The sequence below is a fragment of the Jaculus jaculus genome, chromosome 4 (genome assembly GCF_020740685.1).
Source record: "Jaculus jaculus isolate mJacJac1 chromosome 4, mJacJac1.mat.Y.cur, whole genome shotgun sequence".
Classification (NCBI taxonomy): domain Eukaryota; kingdom Metazoa; phylum Chordata; class Mammalia; order Rodentia; family Dipodidae; genus Jaculus; species Jaculus jaculus.
Genome location: NC_059105.1, coordinates 6,120,507 through 6,143,450, shown reverse-complemented (window position 1 = coordinate 6,143,450; position 22,944 = coordinate 6,120,507). Strand labels below are relative to the sequence as shown.

At 43.7% G+C, this 22,944-nt stretch overlaps 1 protein-coding gene across 4 annotated transcripts in view; it reads right to left on the bottom strand.

Moving 5' to 3' along the window:
• Positions 1-22,944, bottom strand: part of Col4a4 (collagen type IV alpha 4 chain) — a 162,523-nt gene that overhangs the window by 5,082 nt on the left and 134,497 nt on the right. For all 4 annotated transcript variants that reach the window (XM_045146847.1, XM_045146846.1, XM_045146845.1 and 1 more), the window contains exons 38-43: positions 17,340-17,411; positions 14,946-15,074; positions 14,734-14,847; positions 13,406-13,561; positions 11,337-11,444; positions 6,962-7,087 (exon numbers count right to left, since the gene is read on the bottom strand). In XM_045146847.1, the coding sequence (XP_045002782.1) occupies positions 6,962-7,087; positions 11,337-11,444; positions 13,406-13,561; positions 14,734-14,847; positions 14,946-15,074; positions 17,340-17,411 (705 nt within the window). The remainder of the gene's footprint in view (positions 1-6,961; positions 7,088-11,336; positions 11,445-13,405; positions 13,562-14,733; positions 14,848-14,945; positions 15,075-17,339; positions 17,412-22,944) is intronic.

The window sequence follows — 22,944 nt, the reverse complement described above, 5'->3', positions numbered from 1 at the left end:
TTAGTCTGCCTGGTGCATGACCTGGGAGTGCACCTGCCCCACTTTGCAGCTGGCATGAATGTGCCCCGAGGGGTCAGGCCACTTGAGTTAGTTAAGTCAAGGAGGCAGCAAAGGGATGGGTGAGATTTGAAGCCCTGAAAATAAGGAAGGTGTCGAGAGAGAAACTTGCTCATTTCCTTTATATTATTGTAGTTTTACCTTTAGAAGACATCACACTTTGTAATGATTATTTTTTGTTTTGTTTTTATTTATTTATTTATTTTTGTTTTGTTATTTTAAAATTTTTATTAACATTTTCCATGATTATAAAATATATCCCATGGTAATTCCCTCCCTCCCCACCCCCACACTTTCCCATTTGAAATTCCATTCTCCATCATATTAACTCCCCATTACAATCATTGTAATTACAAATATACAATATCAACCTATTAAGTATCCTCCTCCCTTCCTTTCTCTTTCCTTCATGTCTCCTTTTTAACTTACTGGCCTCTGCTACTAAGTATTTTCATTCTCACGCAGAAGCCCAGTCATCTGTAGCTAGGATCCACATATGAGAGAGAACATGTGGCGCTTGGCTTTCTGGGCCTGGGTTACCTGACTTAGTATAATACTTTCCAGGTCCATCCATTTTTCTGCAAATTTCATAACTTCATTTTTCTTTACCGCTGAGTAGAACTCCATTGTATAAATGTGCCACATCTTCATTATCCACTCATCTGTTGAGGGACATCTAGGCTGGTTCCATTTCCCAGCTATTATAAATTGAGCAGCAATAAACATGGTTGAGCATGTACTTCTAAGGAAATGAGATGAGTCCTTTGGATATATGCCTAGGAGTGCTATAGCTGGGTCATATGGTAGATCAATCTCTAGCTGTTTTAGGAACCTCCACACTGATTTCCACAATGGCTGGACCAGATTACATTCCCACCAGCAGTGCAGAAGGGTTCCTTTTTTTCCACATCCCCGCCAACATTTATGATCATTTGTTTTCATGATGGTGGCCAATCTGACAGGAGTGAGATGGAATCTCAATGTAGTTTTAATCTGCATTTCCCTGATGACTAGTGACGTAGAACATTTTTTTAGATGCTTATATGCCATGTAATGATTTTTTTTTAAGCCTACATAGAGAAATAGTCAAGTTGAATTAGATTCATTCTGGGGAGAGGGATCAAGTTAAATGTGAAACCAGACAAGATCAGTAATTTTTAAAAATAACTTTTTATTCAAGTCAACTGAACTCAATAGAAAGTCCTAAATACAGCGTTACAATGTGCTAGCTTCATGTGATCCATTTCCATGGATCATCCAGTTCATCTTTGTAACAGCCATATGACCATGTCTGCTCCTACACCAGGAGGGAGACAGGCTCAGAAACATCAGAAGGAACGTTAGATGTGGAGAACCCGTGTGGCCTAGTCACAGCAGAAAGGATAGAGGCAGTGCCCTCAGCTCCCTGTCCCGCCTCCTGACAAACTGTATGTCCTTAGAGTAGGCAAATGGGGATGTTGGTGCAGTCATGCTAATCCTGCCAGGATTCTTCAAGTGCTTAATGCATCAGCCACAGGCTCCATGAGGTCAGGCTGGCAGCCATGTTTGTGGTCTTTGGGGCTGTTTTGGCCATTAAGTCCTAGTTAGCTGAATAATACCACCCCACATTTGCAAACTCAACTTTTCTACCTCCACTGCCCCCATGAATTAGCTTATTTGGGGAACAGGGACCTTAAAGGTGTGATTAAAATAAGACTGTTAGAATGTGTGTGGCCCAATCTGGCTGGGATGTTTATAGAAAAAAGAAAACTGGGCACAGCAAGGGACATCAGGGTTGTGTGTCCCTGAGAAGTTACAGGAGGAAGGCCGCCATTTGCAGGGCAGGAAGAAAGACCTCAGGAGAAGCCGAGCCTCCTGTCACCTTGATCACAGATGTGGGAGGAAAACGTAACTCCCAACGCTTCAGAACAATCAATAAACAATTCAGGAAAGTGGTGCTTAAAGAAGTCATGGCACAATCAAGTCATGCAATATTCTGCACTTGCCACATACAGTAGTGTAGGGAAGTATGTAGTGACAGAGAAGTAATGAACTTGGTGGATATTGTAAAAATCCATTTTTTTCCTGCCTATTATTGTTGCTTTCTCTTTCTCCCTACTCTTTTTCTTTTGCTATTTTTAATTATTTTTCTTTTTCATATTTCCCCCTCTTCTTTAAGCCAGAAATAGTATCCAGGAAATTTACCATTTAAAAAAATTGGCAAAGTTAATTCGCATAATGCTCACACTTTTGACAGGTGAAAATACTGATTCACAGAGAAGTTACATGTAGAATACATGTTATCTTATTTCAGAATTTCCCTTCCTAAGTATTATACTCTGAAATATAAACAAAGATGTTTCACTTGTTTTTGAATTGTGGCCCAGGCTACCCCTGAACCTGTTTTGTAGGGAAGGATGACACTAGTTCTTCGCCTCTGCATCAGGAGTGCCAGGATTACAGGCATGTGCCCCCACACCCTGATGAGAATAGAACCCAGGGCTTTTTGCACGCTAAGCAAGCCCTCTCCCAGCTGAGCCACATCCATAACCCTTATAATCTGCGGTTAAGGGTGAACTGTTCGTCATCCAGAGAAACACTCATTATGAGTTGCTTTATCACAGTGAAAAGGAATAAACACCTTGAGCCAATGGACGCCCCCGAGCCGCAGTGCCAGCACTGGGAGCTCATGCAAAACGAAGCATCTCGGAGTCCTCGCCACATCTGTTAGACCAAAAAGTCTGCGGTGGGGCCCAGAAGCCTGTGCTTTCCCAGGAGGTTTGAGGTCTGAGGCCCTAGACACTCCTCGTGCCCCTCCCCTCGCCTCTGGGTAGAATCCTGCCATTGCGCCTCTCACCCTGCTAACCCTGGGCACAGCCTTCCCATTCCCAGATCCTCCGCTTGCTGTGATCCTGCTACTCCAAAGGCGGGGCCTTGTGGGGTTCATTTATTTCTTGAAGAGCACTGACACCAAAACAGTCGATAAATAATTCAGCAAATTTCATAACTTCATTTTTCTTTACCGCTGAGTAGAACTCCATTGTATAAATGTGCCATATCTTCATTGTCCACTCATCAGTTGAGGGACATCTAGGCTGGTTCCATTTTCCAGCTATTATAAATTGAGCAGCAATAAACATGATAGAGCACGTACTTCTAAGGAAATGAATCCTTCGATATAGGCCTAGGAGTGCTATAGCTGGGTCATATGGTACATCAATCTTTAGCTGTTTTAGGAACCTCCACACTGATTTCCACAATGGCTGGACCAGATTGCATATCCACCAACAGTGTAGAAGGGTTCCTCTTTTTCCACATCCCCGCCAACATTTATGATCATTTGTTTTCATGATGGTGGCCAATCTGACAGGAGTGAGATGGAATCTCAATGTAGTTTTAATCTGCATTTCCCTGATGACTAGTGACGTAGAACATTTTTTTTAGATGCTTATATGCCATTTGTATTTCTTCCATTGAGAATTCTGTATTTAGCTCCATAATCTATTTTTGATTGGCTTGTTTGATTCCCTGTTAGTTAACTTATTAAGTTCTTTGTATATCCTAGATATTAATCCTCTATCAGATATATACCTGGCAAAGATTTTTTTCCCATTCTCTAGGTTGCCTCTTTGCTTTATTCACACTGTCCTTTGCAGTGCAAAATATTTGTAATTTCATGAGTCCCAGTGATTAATCTGTGGTTTTATTGCCTGAGCAATTGGGGTTGTATTCAGGAAGTCTTTGCCAAGACTGACATCTTGAAGGGTTTCCCCTACTTTTTCCTCTAGCAGTTTTAGAGTTTCTGGTCTGATGTTAATCTCTTTAATCCATTTGGACTTATTTCTTGTGCATGGAGAGATAGAAGGATCTATTTTCATCCTTCTGCAGATACATATCCATTTTTCCCAACACCATTTGCTGAAGAAGCTGTCTTTTCTCCAGTGAGTATTACTGGCATTTTTATCGAATATCAGGTGGCTATAGCTACCTGGAATTACATCTGGTTCTTCTATTCTGTTCCATTGATCTACATGTCTGCTTTTGTGCCAGTACCACACTGTTTTTGTTACTTTGGCTCTGTAGTATAGGTTAAAATCAGGTATGGTGATACCACCAGCCTTACTTATGTTGCTCAGTATTATTTTAGATATTTGAGGTTTTTTGTGATTCCAAATGAATTTTTGGATTGTTTTTTCTATTTCCATGAAGAATGCCTTTGGAATTTTGATAGGGATTGCATTAAATGTATAGATTGCAAGCCGGGCCTGGTGGCGCACGCCTTTAATCCCAGCACTCGGGAGGCAGAGGTAGGAGGATCGCCATGAGTTCAAGGCCACCCTGAGACTACAGAGTTAATTCCAGGTCAGCCTGGACCAGAGTGAGACCCTACCTCGAAAAACCAAAATAAATAAGTAAATGTATAGATTGCTTTTGGTAAGATTGCCATTTTCAAAATATTGATTCTTCCAATCCAGGAACAAGGGATGATTTTCTACTTCCTAGTGTCTTCTGCAATTTCTCGCTTGAGTGTTTTAAAGTTCTCATTGTAGGAATTCTTTATTTCCTTGGTTAGGTTTATAGGTACTTTATTTATTTATTTTTTTGATGCAATTGTGAATGGGAGTGAGTCTCTGATTTCATCCTCTATGTGTTTGTTGTTAGCATATATGAAGGCTACTGTTTTCTGTGTATTTATTTTGTATCCTGCTACATGGCTATAGGTTTTTATCAGCTCTAACAGTTTGCTGGTAGAGTCTTTAGGGTCCTTTATATATAGAATCATGTCATCTGCAAATAATGATAACTTGATCTCTTCCTTTCCAATTTCTATCCCTTTTATGTGTGTCTCTTGCCTTATTGCTATGGTTAAGACTTCCAGAACTATATTAAATAAAAGTGGGGACAGTGGAAACCCTTGTCTTGTTCCTGAATTTAGTTGAAAAGCTTCCAGTTTTTCCCCATTTAGTAATATGTTGGCTGTTGGCTTATCATAAATAGCCTTTATTATATTGAGATATGTTCCTTCTATTCCCAATCTCTGTAGGACTTTTATCATGAAGGGATGCTTTCTCTGCATCTAATGAGATGATCATGTGATTTTTGTCCTTGAATCCATTTATATGATATATTACATTTATAGATTTGTGTATATTGAACTGCCCCTGCATCTCTGGGATAAAGCCTACTTGGTCACGGTGAATGATCTTTCTGATATATTCTTGTATTCTGTTTGCCAATATTTTGTTGAGAATTTTTGCATCTATGTTCATGAGGGAGACTGGTCTGCAATTTTCTTTTTTTTATTCTATCTTTGTCTGCTTTTGGTATTAGGGTGATGCTGGCTTCATAGAAAGAGTTTGGTAGAATTCTTCTTTTTCTATTTCATGGAAAAGCTTAAGAAGCAATGGTGTTAGCTCTTCCTTGAAGGTCTGGTAAAATTCAGCAGTATATCCATCTGGGCCTGGGCTTTTTTTACTTGGAAGATTTTTGATAACTGTTCGGATCTCCATGCTTGTTATAGGTCTATTTAAGTGATTAATCTCATCTTGATTTAATTTAGGTAGGTCATATAAATCAAGGAAATCATCCATTTCTTTCAGATTGTCATACTTTGTGGAGTATATGCTTTTATAGTATGTCCCTATGATTTTTTGAATTTCTCTGGCATCTGTTGTGATGTTACCTTTTCCATATCTAATTTTATTAATTTATGTCTTTTCTCTCTTTCTTTTGGTCAGATTTGCTAAGGGTTTATCGATCTTGTTTATCCTTTCAAAGAACTAACTCTTTGTTTCATTAATTTTTTGGATTTTTTTGTTGTTGTTTCTATTTCATTCATTTCTGCCCTAATCTTTATTATTTCTCTGGTCTGCTGATTTTCGGTTTGCCTTATTCTTCTTTTTCCAAGGCTTTAAAGTGAAGCATTAGGTCATTTACTTGCAACCTTTATAATTTCTTAATATAGGGACTTAAAGCTATAAATTTACCTCTTAGAACTGCCTTCATTGTGTCCCAGAGATTTTGGTATGTTGTGTTCTCATTATCATTTGACTCCCTAAATTTTTTTTTTTTTTTTTTGGTTTTTCAAGGTAAGGTCTCACTCTGGCTCAGGCTGACCTGGAATTCACTATGTAGTCTCAGGGTGGCCTCGAACTCACGGTGATCCTCCTACCTCTGCCTCCCGAGTGCTGGGATTAAAGGCGTGTGCCACCACGCACGGCGACTCTCTAAATTTTTTGATTTCCTTCTTGATTTCTTCATTGACCCATTCATCATTTAGTAGTGTATTATTTAGTTTCTATGATTTTGTGTATGCTCTATAGCCTTTCTTGCTATTGATTTGTACTTTGATTCCCTTGTGGTCAGAGAGAATGCAAGGAATTATTTCAATTTTCCTGTATTTGTTAAGATTTACTTTGTGTTCTAATATATGGTCTATTTTAGAGAATGTTCCATGTGCTGCTGAAAAGAATGCATATTCTGCAGCATTTGGATGAAATGTCCTGTATATATCTGTTAGGTCCATTCCTTCTATCACCTCATTTAGTCCAGATGCCTATCTGTTTATTTTTTCCCGGGATGACGTGTCAACTGATGAGAGTGGGGTATTGACGTCACCTACTACCACTGTGTTTGGTGTTATCTGTGACCTTAGTTCTAATAGTGTTTGTCTGATGAATTTGGGTGTCCCCATGTTAGGTGCATATATATTTAGGATTGTAATGTCCTCCTGTTGGAGTGTGCCCTTAATCAATATAAAGTGACCTTCCTTATCTTTCTTGACTAACATTGGACTGAAGTCTACCTTGTCAGATATTAGGAGAGAGATTTCACCATTTCATCATCATGAGTTACTTAAGCAGAACATCTAGGTTTTCATTTCAACAAACCATGGTGCAGATAATGAACACCCTGAGCACTGTACCTGGTCCTGGAGGCCCTTTCTGTCCCGGGAGCCCCATGGCTCCTTCTGTTCCTCTCGGGCCTGGCACGCCAGGAAGTCCTGGAATTCGAGGACAAGCATCCACGTCTGCAGATGGCCCAGGCTCCCCTGAAATTGGAATCACCACTGTGTCATGGTTCTGACGAGCATTACTTCTACATTCTCTGTACCCCTAACACTGTGCTGAAATTTTAGCAAGATGTTCAGCAACCCCAGAGTCTCATAGCTGGTCAGAGTGCCGAGAATTCATGACCATTAAATGCTGAGCCCTAAATAGGACATCTTATCACCCCTCCCAACAGAGAACTTCATGGAAGACAAAAGAGAGAGAGAATGTAAGAGCAAGAAGAAGGAGTGAAGTGTTATGCAATGCCACTTCCCAGGCACCACATGACTTTTGAATTTTCAGCAGCTGTGGTTACCTGTAAAAGAAAATTGTACAAGAGTGGGGCTATCAACTTCTTTTCTGTAGATTGGGGCGGGGAGGGTCTCAGGAGTCGCCACCCTTCCTTGAAGGGATGTTGGCAGTTAATGGTTGCTGGAGGAGAGGGTGACAACTTCTGCAGTGGTGTAGCCACCGGTAAGTTGTCCACACTGCTGTGCTAACTCCTCTCCTGTGCTCCCATAAGTAACCTAATAAAACTCACTGGTTCAAAGAGAGAAAGGGAGGGAGGCAAGGAAAAGAGAGAAAGATGTGAAAGTAGGAGGATGAATAGTGAAGGGGTCTGGGGTAAAAGGACAAGAAATGGTCATGGAGATGAACATGATCAAGTGTGTTATGTACATATATGGAAATGTCTCAGTGAAATTCATCATTATGCATAATTGACATATACTAGGTAAGTCCTCTACTACTGAGCTATACCCTGTGCCTAAGAACTGCTGGTATGTGTGCAAAGAATTCTTAAAAATGAAATAGTTTAAAAACATGCCATTTGATTCATTGTGGTTTTCTAAAAATTCATACACATGTGCACAGTAATTTCAACAATGACAGTGCAGTGAAAAATTCTGAGAAACTATGGTCATAACCACAGAGACTCGTCTACATTCTCAGTGTGCCATGAGAAGCAGACCAGAACTCTGTATACTGTTTGGAATTATTATTATTTTTTTTTTTTTTGAGGTAGGATCTCACTCTAACCCAGGCTAACCTATAGTCTCAGACTAACCTTGAACTACAGTGATCCTCCTACCTCTGCTTCCCAAGTGCTGGGATTAAAGGCATGTGCCACCATGTCTGGCACTGTTTAGGATTTAACCCTGTAAAAAAATATGGCACATAACTAGAGGCAACATGGAAACAGAGATTTTTCACAGTGTGCCTAGTTTAATGTAAGACTTAGATTTTCCACTGTGAGGTACAAATGGGAATGTCTTTCATTTTTCCCTGAATAAATGGGACTTTTCCAAGTAGATGTATAATAAGGGAGGTTTCTGTTTTGTTTCTATTGTTTTGTTGGTTTTGGCTTTTCAAGATAGAGTATTACTCTATAACCCAGGCTGGTGTGGAACAAGGTCCCCTTGTCTCAGTCTCCCAAGGGTTAAGATGATAGATATGTGACACCATGTCCAGCTTGGCTGGAGTGAGATTAAGAATTTCGACATCGTTGTATTTTGTGTGTGTGTGTGTGTGGCATATGCACATGTATGCAGATGAATGTGCCTGCGTGGTTTGTCTTCCTTTGTGTGTTATCTGCATTTTTCCTTGACACAGGTTTTCACTGGACCCAGAGCTATTGTTTTCATTCAGACTGGCTGACCAGTAAACCCCAGAAACTCTCCCATCTTCACTCCCCCCAGGACTGGGGTGACAGCCTGTGACTGGAAAATTGAACTCAGAGGACCTCAGGCGCTCATCCTTGCATGACAAGGAGACTTCTCCTCAGCCCCACAGACAGAGATGAAACCTCACAAGCTGTGCAACTTTAATTTTTGAATATTAACATTGGAAAGAGTAGGATTTAAAGTTATGATTTTCTTTTCATTGCCTTTTAATACTGGTAAGCTTAAAGGAAAATGCTAAAGTGTTTTCACTAAAGTCCCTGTGGTGGTTTGATTCAGGTGTCCCCCATAAATGTATGTGAGCTGAGTCCTAGGTTCCCAGCTGGTGCCAATTTGGAAATGAGATCCTCCTGGAGGCAGCATATTATTGAGGGTGGGCTTATGGGTGTTATAGCCAGCTTTGACTTGGCAGTGTTTGGCACACTCTCCTGCTGCTGTTGTCTACCTGATGTTGGCCAGGAGGTGATGTCCACCCTCTGTTCAGGCCATCATTTCCACCTGCCACCAGTGAGCCTCGAGTCTGTAAGCCAAAATAAAACCTTTCCTCCCACAAGTTCAAGGCAACTTTCCTTAAGTTTAATAACAAATGGCTGGAAAAAGTAAATGCAAACTCTCACCTTACCCCACCTCTCCTTTTGTTTGAGACAGTGTCTTTCTCTGTAGTACCAGGTGGCCTTGCACTTAGAGCAATCCTCCTGCTGCAGCTTCCCAAGCACTGACCATGCCTGCTTGTTTTCTTTTTGTTTAACATCTTAAAATTTTATGTATTTTATTATTTATTTGAGAGAGGGAAAGAGGCAGAGAGAGGGAGGGAGAGAATGGGCACAGGGCCTCCAGCCACTGGAAACGAGTTCCAGATGCATGTGCTGCCTTGTGCATCTGGCTTACATGTGTCCTGGGGAATCAAACCTGGATCCTTTTGGCTTTACAGGTAAGTGTCTAAACTGCTAAGCCATCCCTACAGCCCCTACTGGTTTTCTCTAGAGAAGCATTTTTGTATTCCATTTGAAAATTCCAGGCACAAAATGGTATGCAGCTTTTGTGTGGTAGGGTACTAAGTGGACATTTATTTCTCACAAAGAGTTGACTCCTTGAAAGTGGACAACGGCCGTGTAGGAAAGGCTTGCCACACCCTCTCATCCGGGCTCATGCCCGTCTTTCATAATGTCGGTGCTCCTCAGCTCAGGGATCCTCCGTGTGCTTCAGTGTAGGCTTCCGATAGGAGCTGCCCTGGCGTGTGCCGTGGCACTCCCGCGGAGAGCACTGAGCCTGCTCTCAGCGGAGCCTTCTCCCTGCCTTGACAACCTATAATGAGGCTCATCACCGGGACACTAATATGAGGTTACTATATCTGCACTGAGGACGTGAGGCGCTAAAACCCCCTGTAACTTCAGTACCCTCTCTTCAAAAAAGAAAAAAAAAAAACACCCCGCAGCAGCAGGTGAAGCGGCTCACAATCACAGTAGAAAGGGCAAACATGGAACCGAGAAGGCTGGTGTGGGGAACATAAACTGTCCCACAGAAACACTTACCTCTGGGTCCTGGAGAGGTGTGAAGCCACAAATCAAAGCCAGGCAATGGTTTTCCCAGGGCAGAAAGGAACGTTAGACGTGTGAGTGAGGACAGAAAAGAGCGAGACTGCTTTGGAACATAAGTAACAATTTGGGATGGCGTCAGTGACAAGCAGAGTGAGAAGACCGTGTCCACGCAAAGAGCCCGCGTCACTGCGCTCATGGAAACAGCTACCGTGTGCTCCTAATGGAGCTTTCAGCTCCACAAAGACCTGAAGGGAAACTCTCTTGAGAAATAGAACATTCTAGTTGATTTCCCGTAGCAAATATGCCCTGAATGAATGCATATAGGAATTCTGCATTAATTTGCCATGGCTTATGGCTTCTATGCACAGAAAGAAATTACAGAAGAAAATGCAGGCACGAACTCCTTTGTCTTGTTGCGCCAACATCCCTCATGAAGCAGGTCACCACCCATTTCTTCTCTGGACAAGAGGGCCAACTTAAACTCCATAAAATGTCCTGACTTACCACTATATTACTATGCTGTTGATTTGGGATCTTGAAAAGTAATAATTCTGCTAGTCTCAAATGCATGTGTCTGTTTGCACATTCTTTCCCAATTTGTTTATGGCTAATCTGACCTAATAATTAAAGCCTTCCACCTTCCTAGAAGCTGATTTACTTTAAAAAAAAATTAGAAAAAACTAGGGAAATTCTTGGAAATTCAGGGACAGAAAGCAAATATACAATCCTAATAAACAATAATCAAATCCATCTTTGCTTCCCCTGTGAAAAAATAGATATTTATTTCTTTATAAATCATATATGTAACAATATCTTTTTATTTTCAAGTTTGATTCGATATTAGTCTACCAAGCCTGAGACATGATAGCACCATCTGAAACAATATACACAAGCAAAAAGGACTTGAGTCCCAGGGATGCAGCAATGATTTCAGAATAATCAAGTTCTTCCTGAAAGCTGACCGTCACAGTAGCCGCTTAGACAGCAAGACTATGTGGAGGTGGCTTAAGAGACAGCATCCATCAGAAACTTACCTGGGGGACCTGTGGGTCCTTTCATACCTGGAGGCCCAGGTAACCCTTCTTCTCCAGGTGGCCCAGGAAAACCAGGTGGCCCTGGAGGCCCTGGAAATCCCATTGGCCCTGAAAGAGACACAAGAGTGAGGGCACAGAAGTGGTAGGATGGCAATGGCAGGTTGATTGACCCGAGTTCCGATGAAAGGTAAGGCAAAGCGGGGTGAGGGGAGCTGCGACGTCGGCTGGATGTCTGAGAAGAGCCACTGAGAAGGAAACCCAGTTGTCAGTGAGGAGGGTTAAAAGAGCCTTTATTATTATTATTATTATTATTATTATTATTATTATTATCGAGTGGAAATTCCATGAGAATGCAAAGACCTGTATCCTGAACTGGCTCTGGCCTTCAGGGAAACTCTGCAGGAAACCCAGGCCAGGTCTAGACATGTCCACTGGGCTCCTCTACAGAGCCCTGAGATGTCCATCGCCTCCAAGTGAATGCCTGCCTTCCATCATGAAGCTCAGTGCTGGACGAGACCAGCAGCCCTGTTTAATCACTACACTCCAGTAGGTGACTGATAATATTGGTGAACTGTATAAAGTGTTTCCCACAGTAAGCATCTGCAGGGGAGACTGAGGAACGCCCTGGCCTTCATTCCAGTAAAGCAGGGCTTCGCTGTCTTGCCCCCTAGTGTGGAAATAGCTAGTGGATCCCTGGGCACTTCTGACTTCCTGTCTATCTTTAGGTAAGCTATCTTCTTTTCACTTGGGACACTATTCTCCAAGTCCTGAAGCTTAAGACCGAGTGGAGATTTACTCCCCAGAGGAACAACTGGGAAAGCAACATGGCCAGCATCCCCTTCCCCCGTCCTCTTGGTGACTGGAGCCTCAGCACAAATGTCCAGGTCCCGCGTTCATTTACTGGATACCGTATGCCTGTAGACACCAGCTGCACTGGCCCAAGCTGAGTGTCTTCTGACAGAGATGAAGAGGGAATGCAAGCTGTGATGTGGTCATGTCTTTACACCCGCATAGATATCCCTGGAACCATGGTCAAGACAACCTTGACGGCTCTGATCCACCTTTATTAACCCTTTACCTTGTCTCTCGGTGGGTTCAGAAGTCGGGCAAAGTGCTAGTCCCTCACCCTTTCCGTAAGCTTCAACAGCTGCTTCTCTGATATTCAGCTCCCTAATTTCCAAACTAAGGGCATTCACATGAACACTAGGCTGGGGATATGTAAAGCCCTACGTTCAATTCCCAGCACTAGAAATGGCTATTCATTATTGATCCCCTTTGAATGAAAAAGCTCTAGAGATCAACAATTCTCTGAAATCCTGATACAAAAGCTACTGCCCACATATGGCTATTGTGCACGTGAAAGGTAGCCAGTCCAAACCGGGCTATCCTATCCTAAGTTTGAAACACACACTGGGATTCCATGGCAGGAAGGAGACATAACTTACTTGGCAGAGGAAGCAAGTTTTCACCATTAGCTGCAGTGCCTCCTTGATGATTTTACTCTGGTCATATGCTAAAATAATATCTGAATATACTATGCTGAATAAATGTATGAGAACTGACTTCATGTGTTTACTTTCATTTATGTACTTTTAATTTTTGGTGGAGGGGGTAGGCGTTTCTGAGACATGGTCCAACTCTGTAGTCCAGGCTGGCCTAGAATTTACTGTGAAGCTCAGGCTGATCTTGAACTCAGCAATTCTCATGCATCAGCCTCTGACATATTGAGATGACACATACAGTCAACATGTCCAGCTATGTTTTACCTTTAAAATGTAATTATATTTTAAATTATGCCTATGACTTTCTGTACATTGATGTTGCTCAGTTCTGGTTCAAGAGATCACCGAGAGTATAATTAGAAACTGAAGATATACTTTTTCTTTATTTTACCTACCCAAATTTTGCCCAAATTTGATGACTTTCTTGAGGAAGCCAGAGTATTTTAGAAATGCGGTCACTGTCCCCACAAGTAAAGAGAACGACGTCATGGGAGGCCGGTACCCCGGTCCCTCAGGGTAGGTAAGGAAGGGCTTCCCGTAGCCCGAAAGAACAGCCTGTACTCCTACCTTTCTGGCCATCTTTTCCGTCACATCCTGGAGCACCCTGGCACCCTGGAGGGCCTCTTGGACCTGGAGGACCTGGTGGCCCTGGCAGGCCAAAGTCACCTGGTTCCCCTTTCAGAAGGTTGACACTCACTGGGGGACCTGGAGGCCCAGGTGCTCCTGACACAGGGAAGAGACAAGAATATGCTTTCAGTCAAAGACAAAGTCATATTCTGACCAGAAAGCTTTGTAAGGAAACAATGTGATGACTTGCAGACACAGGACATGGAGAATTAGAGGTATAATGAGACTGGCAGGCCCAGCCATGAAACACAGATGAGTCCCATGGTGCTCAAGCGGAAAGTCGTCAGGCAAAACAGCCCCGTACAAGATCTCCCTCCCCTTAGAGCCCTTCCTTCGGAAGCAAATGCCTTTATCATAGAACCATCTCCTCAGCCCTAGAACCCTTCTTTTAGAAAGTGTAAGCTAATGGCTTGTGCCTTAGGTGTCTCGCTGCTTTAATAGGATGGATGGATGAGCGGATGGACAGACATACTTTTGGATGGATGGATGGACTTTTGAGAAAATATGGCTGATGAAAAATGAACGTTCACTGAAGTTTTTCATCTTAAAGCAGTCTCAATGCATAGGAGTGAGCTGACCCGGGCCCCACTTCTACTACCTCTCAGCTTATATACTTCATAGCACGTTTTTATTGCTTTTATTTTTCTGCATCCAATTTTGGCCGTTTTAAAGTCCTCAAGATCCCAAGATAGCGGGTCTGTATCTACTTTCGAGAGTGTTCTAGGACCAGCGTTGCTGTGGCCATCAGCATGGAGTGACCCTCAGCGCGGGCCCCTGCTCCTCACCTGACTGCCAGACTAGCTCTAAGTTACCGTGACCTTTTCAGCTATTCTACTTTGCAAAACGCTGCCCTGCCAAAGTTCACCCTCGCTAGGCAGCCAGAGGAATCGCGTGCAGTGTTAACATCCCGTGTGGAGACTGTGTGTGCGGGGCACAGGCCTGAATCTGGCTCCTCCTGCCCACGAGATGGGCGCTCCTACTGGGTGCTTCTGGTGGCCAACATCAAGCTAATGGTGAGTACCGCTCGCTCTACCTCTGTGTGGGCCAGGTGGTCTGACAGAGCTGACATAGAAGAAGGGGCTATTTGGGGCCTGGTTCTGGGAGCCCGCTGCTGCCCACACTCCCTCCTGGCAGAGTAGGTCTCATTTTCCCAGTCTGCCAAAACAGTGAGGCTGCTTGGCCCTTGGGCTTTGCGAGTGTCTCGTGCTGCAGCCACAGTTAGCTGGTGACATCTCAGGGAAGGGTCATTTGTCATGACGCTATCTTACCCCTTGGGCCATCAGGGCCAGGGGGACCCCGATCTCCAGGTGGACCCGCAACAGGAACATCACCCTTAGCAGCTCTTCCCGGGGCACCAGCAGGACCAGGTGGTCCTGGTCTCCCTAAGCAAGCACATATTCACAGGTTAGCCTAGTTACATTTGACAGCTTCTGAATTAGTTATTGAGAAAAAGGGGGGGGGAACACATGTTACTTCTTACCTGGGGGTCCTGGGGGCCCTTTTTCTCCAGAAAGGCCTGGGGGTGAAATTCCTGGACTCCCAGGGTCTCCTCTCTCCCCTTTCAGGCCAGGTAGTCCTGTTGGCCCAGGTGGACCCATTTCATGCAAACCTTGGTGGGGGAAGCAAAGTCGGTGTTGCGTCCTCTCCTTGTCCCTGTGGCAGTCCTGAGAAGGACCCGTTGCCCAACAGGAGTGTGGCAGTGACAGTGGCTGGTTCTGCAGTCAGCCACAGCCTGGAGGTTTTTTTGTGTTGGTTTTTTTTTTTTTTTTTATGTCCCAGGTTTTAAGAAACAGTATCTATCAACCCACCAACCTTTACCATAAATACAGCAAAAGCAAGTGAGATACACCACAAATAATTCTGAATTAAATTCTGAATTAACTGATTGTGGTCCATGCCTTTAGTCCCAGCACTTGGGAGGCAGAGAAAGGAGGATTGCTGTGAGTTTAAGGCCAGCTTGAGACTACATAGTGAATTCCAGGTGAGCCTGAGCTACAGTGAGTTCCTACCTCGAAAAACCAAAAAAAAAAAAAAAAAAAAAAAAATTAAGATTGTGAATATTGAATTCATTGATTCATTCATTAGCCAATAATGAAAATTGCCACATTTTATAGTTTCCTATCAAAAGAGGGACAATTCTTGGTTTCTCAAAAGGATCCACATTTACTCAGACTAATTGAAAGAGTTACTCACTGAGCCTTAAGGGTCCTGAGTTTTTTGTTTGTTTGTTTGTTTGTTTGTTTGTTTCAGGTAGGCTCTTGCTCTAGCCCAGGCTGACCTGGAATTCACTGTATAGTCTCAGAGTGGCCTCAAACGCACAGTGATCCTCCTAACTCAACCTCCCTAGTGCTGGGGGTAAAGGCGTGTGCCACCATGACCAGCTTCTAAGTGACTTTTTGGTCTTCCAAACTCTATAAAGACTTCATCTCTCTCCACCAACAGGCTCACACATAGCTGTATTTTTCTTTTTCCTTCAGTCATTCCAGTCCACATGTCAGGCCTCACTACTGTATCTGCTCATAAGCTATTTTAGTTAGAATGTAGTACAGCAAATATGATTTAAATGGAGCAGGCTGAAACGTGGTGATTAAATATTAGCCTGTCTGTGATATCAAAAATAACAGGGCTGGAGAGATGGCTTAGCAGTTAAGCGCTTGCCTGTGAAGCCTATGGACCCCGGTTCAAGGCTCGGTTCCCCAGGTCCCACGTTAGCCAGATGCACAAGGGGGCACACGCGTCTGGAGTTCGTTTGCAGTGGCTGGAAGCCCTGGTGCGCCCATTCTCTCTCTCTCCCTCTATCAGTCTTTCTCTCTATGTCTGTCACTCTCAAATAAATAAATAAATAAATAATGAACAAAAATAACAATAAATTGTTTAAGTAATTTGTCTTAACACTGCAGAAAATGAATGCAAGCAGACCTAATTAGATCCATGTGGTCCTACAAACTATCGCTATACTTAAAACAATATAGAATTTTGGATGTCCATATATGTTCATGTGTGCGAAGGTCCATGCATGTGTGAGTGCAGGAGCCCATATATGCATTTGCATGTGAAGTTCAGAGGATGACCTCAGTGTCATCCTCAGGAATGCTCTCTATAGGTTTTTGAGACAAGGTCTCTCACTGGCCACGATCAGGCTAGTCTGGCTGACCAGTAAAACTCTGGGATCTTTCTTTCTCTACTTACCCAGTGGTAGGGTTTCCAGCAGACACCACCATACCAGGCATGTTTACCTGGGAACTGGGATCAAACTAAGGTCTTCATGCTTGCAAGGCAAGCACTTTATCAATGGAGCCATCTCCTCAGTCCCAACTATAGAAAGTTTTAAACTCTCAGGCTATTTGTTTTTCATAGCATTTTGCACTCTGAAACCACTGATGCAGTCATGCAGGGAATTTTTTTAGCAGAGAGACATTTCTAAGCAATACCAAAGAAAGGTGCTATTAACTGACATACCTTATTTTATTTAATTTACCTGAGAGACAGAGAGAAAGAGAGAGAGAACGGACACACTAGGGCCTCTAGACACTGCAAATGAACTCCAGATGCATGCGCTTCCATGTGTATCTGGCTTATGTGGGTACTGGGGAATCGAACCAGGGTCCTTAGGCTTCACAGCCAAGTACCTTAACCACTAAGCCACCTCTCTAGCATTGTAATGCCTTCTTTATAACAGGTTTTCTTAAATGTCCTTTTCACCTAAACCATCCTCAGCACTGTTCCAATACCGTGACTCTATCCTATGCCAGTTTTTAGGTATCCACCCTCCCCCCCAAATCTCATGGAGCCAGGAAATGTATGTGGGGATGCCACTTGACCTCAAGGCCCAGGGACTGAAGCCCCAGCCACCCGCCCATCGAAAGGGTCTTACCTGAGGCACCTTTGGCTCCTTTCTCACCCTTCAAACCATGCAATCCGCTCAGACCCGGAGACCCAGAGGGACCTGAAACACATCACAGTCTGTGTTCGAAGGGCCAGACCAGCCACTCTTTCCCAGTCGGGCTCCAGTCCCAGGCCCAGCCCAACCGAAGGTGACCTGAGGTAAAGGAAGACAGATCTGTCTGGAGGTGCCTGTCAAGGGGGGGAAGCCAGGCTGACAGCTGTTAAGCACATTCATGTGATGGAGGTTTTCTGTCCAAGAAGTTTAACGTACACGTTTCTGTGGTTTTAAAGTATCTCTATGAGTGAATGACTACATATTGACTAGAAATCGTCTAGAGTTACTGCATTTGGGTGCAGAAAGTGACCTTTGGTTTGATGACAATAAGCTTATCCTAAGAAAACAAGGAAGTGATTAGATGGGAGCCAATCCACACCTTCTGGTTCCAGGTTGAGATTTTCCCCTTTTCCTCCTGGTGTTTGAGTCCTAATTCCTTCCCGATCTGGTCATGGTAACACAGTAAGCCGACAGAGCAGCTGGCACTGAGGCATACTGGGGAGCATGTGTCCTTGCTGGCCTCATCTTGAGTACCAGACTACGCCGAGAGACAGGTCAAGTACAGTTGCAGCTCTTTCTCTGCCACAGCTTCTTTAAGAACCATTCTGATGTGTGTGTGTGTGTGTGTGTGTGTGTGTTCATACGTGTGTGGGTACGCATCTGTGTGTCTGTGGTGTCTGTGTGCTTGGGGAAGCCAGAGGATAACCCCGGGCACCATCCTCAGGAATGCTGGCCACCTCTCCGTGAGACAGTCTCTCCTCAGCCTGGCACTCACTGATGGGGTTAAACTGGTTTGCGAAAGAGCTCCAGGGATCTGCCTAGTTTCCATCCCCCAAACACAGGGATTAGAGGTGTGTGCCACCATGTCCTACATTTTATGTGGGTAGTGGGGGATCCAACTCAGCTCTTCAGGTTTACAAGCAAGCACTTTACCGACGGAGACACCTCCCCAGCCCTCGGGTGCTGCCCAGAGGAGCAAGCTTATGTCATGAGGGTCAGTGAGGTCGAGCTCTAGGGTCCCCAACCAGACAGCATACCACTGACATCTGCGTACACTGAGTCAGACTAACCGAAAGACTCCCCTTGGTTCTCTAAGGAGCTGGTTCTCAGCCCGCCTTTACCCAGGTCATCACTGAACACTTGCAGTGCAAAATGTTCCTCGAGGTTTCCCATTAGTAGACATCAGGTTGTATTTAACTTTTTCAGATAAGCATTTTTTTTTTAAATAAATGACAGTTTAACTGGCATAAAGTTGGAGAAAGCAGGAGACAGAGGGAAGAGGATGTGGTAGGTATGTGACCCATATCACACAGCCCTCCTGAGCACGGAGTCCAGACAGACACTGCCCTGCACATCTTGCCCACGGGCAGACTCTGGGAACGGAGCTTTCCTTAGCTCCCGGCCAAACCTGTTGGCCTCCTGGTTCATTGCGGAATCCTCCACCTGGCAGCTTCTTATGCAGGACTGAGAACTCCTGCACACAGCCAAGCCATGATCAGTCATTCGGGACAATGACTCTCAGCCTATGTAACCAAACACTGGGCCCCTGGACCTCATAGGGCCCCCATAGGGACTGTCCACTCCAGGCAACCACAGTCATGTTAGCTGCAAGTCAGTGCAGGACCAGGCCCTGGTGATCCCTCCATCTCCACAGTGAGTGCATTCCTGACACCTAGGAAGCGTCCAGTAGATGCTTGCTGGCTGAGCGAATGAAAGTCAGGATTGAACAGGCAGAGAAAGCTCTATGTAGGAAGCGAACTGCAGTTTCCTCTTGCATGTCATTTGAGGGCTGACTATTCTCTGTTCTTTGAGGCAAGTCCTCTGTGGACTTCTTGTTGGAAGATACACTCAGTCACTTCATTCCTTTCCACGTATCATTGGTACTTGAAACAGACAATCGTTATTTTTTCTTTTTGGTTGTTGTTTGTTTTTGAGATCTCAACTTTAGATTGATTCAAATTCTCTTGCATAGAAAGGAGAGAGAGAGAGAGAGAGAGAGAGAGAGAAAGAGAGAGATGCATCCTTATTTTCCCTAAATCTTTTAGTTCCTAACCACTTCTCACAGTTCTGGCTCAGCTTATTTTCCAACCCTCTTTCCTATTTTGTGAGCCAATATTTCAAATTTGCACCAAAAGAACACAAAGACCTTCTTCGTCTGCCAAGTCAGGATATTTATTGCAATCTATCTGAAACGACAATAAATTTTTGAGACCACTTAGCTCTTGCCATGTGCTGTGATCTTTGGCGTTAGCCACCAAGATTGATGGCTTGGGGACTTGGCTGAAGGAGGAATGTCCTGGCCTCGGCCAGCTCTCCATTGTCACATCAACACATCCAGGCCCTGGGCTGCCACAGCCCAGCCCCTTGCCATTGTTGAACTGGCCGACCCTTATCTGACCCAATGTTATCTTTCTAAATTGAAGGCAGCTACATCTGGGTAGGGTTTTAAAGGTAATTTTTTTCCTTCTTTTTACTGAAAGCTTTTTATCAATCCCATCTCTAAATCAGAAAGTTGTTCATGCATAAAATATACACAGTGCAGATGAAGGGCAATTAGGCTAACAAAGGACATGGCTGGGTAATGGGGAACTTTTATTCACCTCTCTGACGTCTTTCTGCTTAACAGCCACCACTTAATTCTGCATCTCCTGCACTCAGAAGCAGGGCCTTTTCCTCCAGCCAGCTCATCTAATCCCCCCAGCACGCTGTGCCTCCCTGCACGTCAGCTGCTCCACTCTGTGACTGAATCCCTACTCTCAAGTCAGGTTTTGTACTAAAGCATAAAAAAATGTTACCCCATACTCCGAGAGAGTTACCAAAGGTTACACTTTGAATAACCTGACCAATGCACCCCTATTTGACTCAGAATCTCCTGGGTTTAGCGCCAGGGTGTCCACATCCTAAGATAGTCCTTCAGTCCTGAACAAAATGGGACAAATGGCCACCGCAACCTTAATGCTGATAAGTGATATTTTTTATGACTACAGGCAGTGGTTGGAAAAAAAAAATCTCGAAAGTTCTTATCAAAATATATTCAAAAATAAGATTTAAGTTTTTAATGAAAATTTCAGCACATACATTATGGGGGATAGGTTATGGTTTCCTAGCGCACAGATCTCCAGCCCCCAAGTGGGTCTCATGACAGGTGCTGACGAGATAATGAAGCAAGAGAGAAATGACTCCAGAGCTCCTGAGGCAAAGAGGCAACATCAGGTTTGGTAAGTGCTTGAGGTGGGGGCTCGGGGGGGGGGGGGTAACAGTGTCATTATAAACCCTGAGAACTGGGTAGGAATTTACCTCAGTGGTAGAGCATTTGCTTAGCAAGCATAAGGCCCTGGGTTCGGTCCCTACCACCCAAAATAAAACCAAACAACAGGGAGACTTTTCTATGACATTCTTAGCTCTCAAGTTATGGTAATTTGTTCCTGATAAAGGACAATTTAAAGGCTTTGTAAAAGTGAACTATTTAACTTGCCATGAGCCAAACTATGCAGTCCACAGTCTCTATAGACTTGTTTTGCTGTAGATATTTTTCTTTAGCATTTCATCAATTCTACCTCATGCAAATTGGTCAATTAAAAAGTGGGTCTTCGGCTGGAGAGATGGTTAGTGGTTAAGCGCTTGCCTGTGAAGCCTAAGGGCCATGGTTCAGGGCTGAATTCTTCAGTACCCATGTAAGCCACATGCACAAGGTGGTGCATGCATCTGGAGTTCTATTGCAGTGGCTTGAGGCCCTGATGCACCCATTTTCTCTCTCTCTTTCTCTCTCTCTCTGCCTCTTTCTCTGTCTGTCCCTCTCAAATAAATAAATAAATAAAAATAAACAAAAAAGTTATTTTTTAAAAAAGTGGGTCTGAAAAAAAGCCTTTAATTTTTTTTTTTTTTTGAAAAAAAAAGAGCTGGAGGAATAGCTTAGCGGTTAAGGTGCTTGCCTACTAAGCCGAAGGACCCATGTTTGACTCTCCAGGTTCCACGTAAGCCAGATGCACAGTGACGCAGTGTGCAAGGTTGCACACGCGCACAAAGTGGCACGCGCTTCTGGAGTTTGATTGTAGTGGCAGGAGGCCTTGATGCACCAATTCTCTCTCTTGTTCTCGCTCTCACTCTTACTTTCTCACATTAAAAAAAAAAAACTTAAAAAGTAGGCCTTTTCTCTCTCTTTTTTTGGTATGTATGTGTGTGCCGGTGTATGTGCATGTTTGCAAGTGTGTGTGCACAGGTATGTGTGTGTGTGTGTGTGTCAGTGAAAGAGCAACCAGGTATTATTCCTTAGGAAAGCCATCTTTTTTTTTGAGACAGACTCTCTCAGTGCCCTGGAGCTCACCAGTTGGGTTTACCAGCCAGCTCCAGAGACCTACCTGTCTCTGCCCAAGCAATGGAACCACAGGTGTACAATGTCATGCCTGACTTATTTTTTTCCTCTAAGTAGGGTTTCACTGTAGCCCAGGCTGACCTAGAACTCACTCTGTAGTCTCAGGCCGGCCTCAAGTTCACAGTAATTCTACCCCTGTCTCCCAAGTGGTGGGATTAAAGTTGTACACCACCACGCCTGGCATTCTTAATGTGGGTTCTGGGGATTGAACACAGGCCTTCATGCTTGCCAGACAAACACCTCGTTGCCTCAGCCATCTTCCCACCCATGGTGCTCGCAATAGCTAAGTGACGGAACCAGCCCAGATGACCAGCGACAGAGGAACAAAGAAGGAAAATGGGGTAGAGCTACCAATGACATTTTTTTCTGACATAAAGAAGAGTGAAGTTATGTTGTTTGCAGGAAAATGGATGTATTTGATGATAATTATATTTAAAAAAATTCACCAGTCTTAGAAAGATATATGTCTGTCCCTCATCCGTGGCTCATAGATTTTGACATATTCACATGAAATCATGCATTTTTATATTAAATGTAAGTAGAGGTAGAGATATTTAGAGAAAAAAAAGGCCTAATGGGAGGGGGGGAGGGGCGAGGAGAGGATGGATGATGGGAATAGGTTGGGAAGGATATGCCCAACAAACAATAGATAAATGTAAAAATTTTGAATAAAGAAATTGGGTGTTTTCCTTTCAGAGAGCGTATATACATTAAAGTATAAACCTCAGAATCAAGCCACTTTTAGCGTAAGTGTAGGTTCAAATTTAAATCTAGTTAGGCCCAAGCAGGCCTCCAAATCCATATGGCCTGCTTTAGAAGAAAAGACAACGTAAGTGTTCCACAGCCGGCTGTCCAACGCGATAATCAGTCCCCTGGACTTAGAACATACTTCAAATATTTGGTCTCTTAGTCCAAAGTGTTCCTGCTACAGTGCTGTTCATCTTTACATCAGTAATAATAATCCGCAATGATGGATGGATTCTGTATTTTTATATATATATTTATTTTAGGCACCGTTGTTTGTTTTGTTCTGTTTGTCCCTGTGTCCTCTGCCTTCCACAGAGAAACAGCGCCGTCGGGTGGTGAGGATGAGGCACTACAACCACGGTCTGCAGGTGACTTTTTCCCTTTCTGTCTCTTAGCAAACTTACTCTTGAGGTACACAGA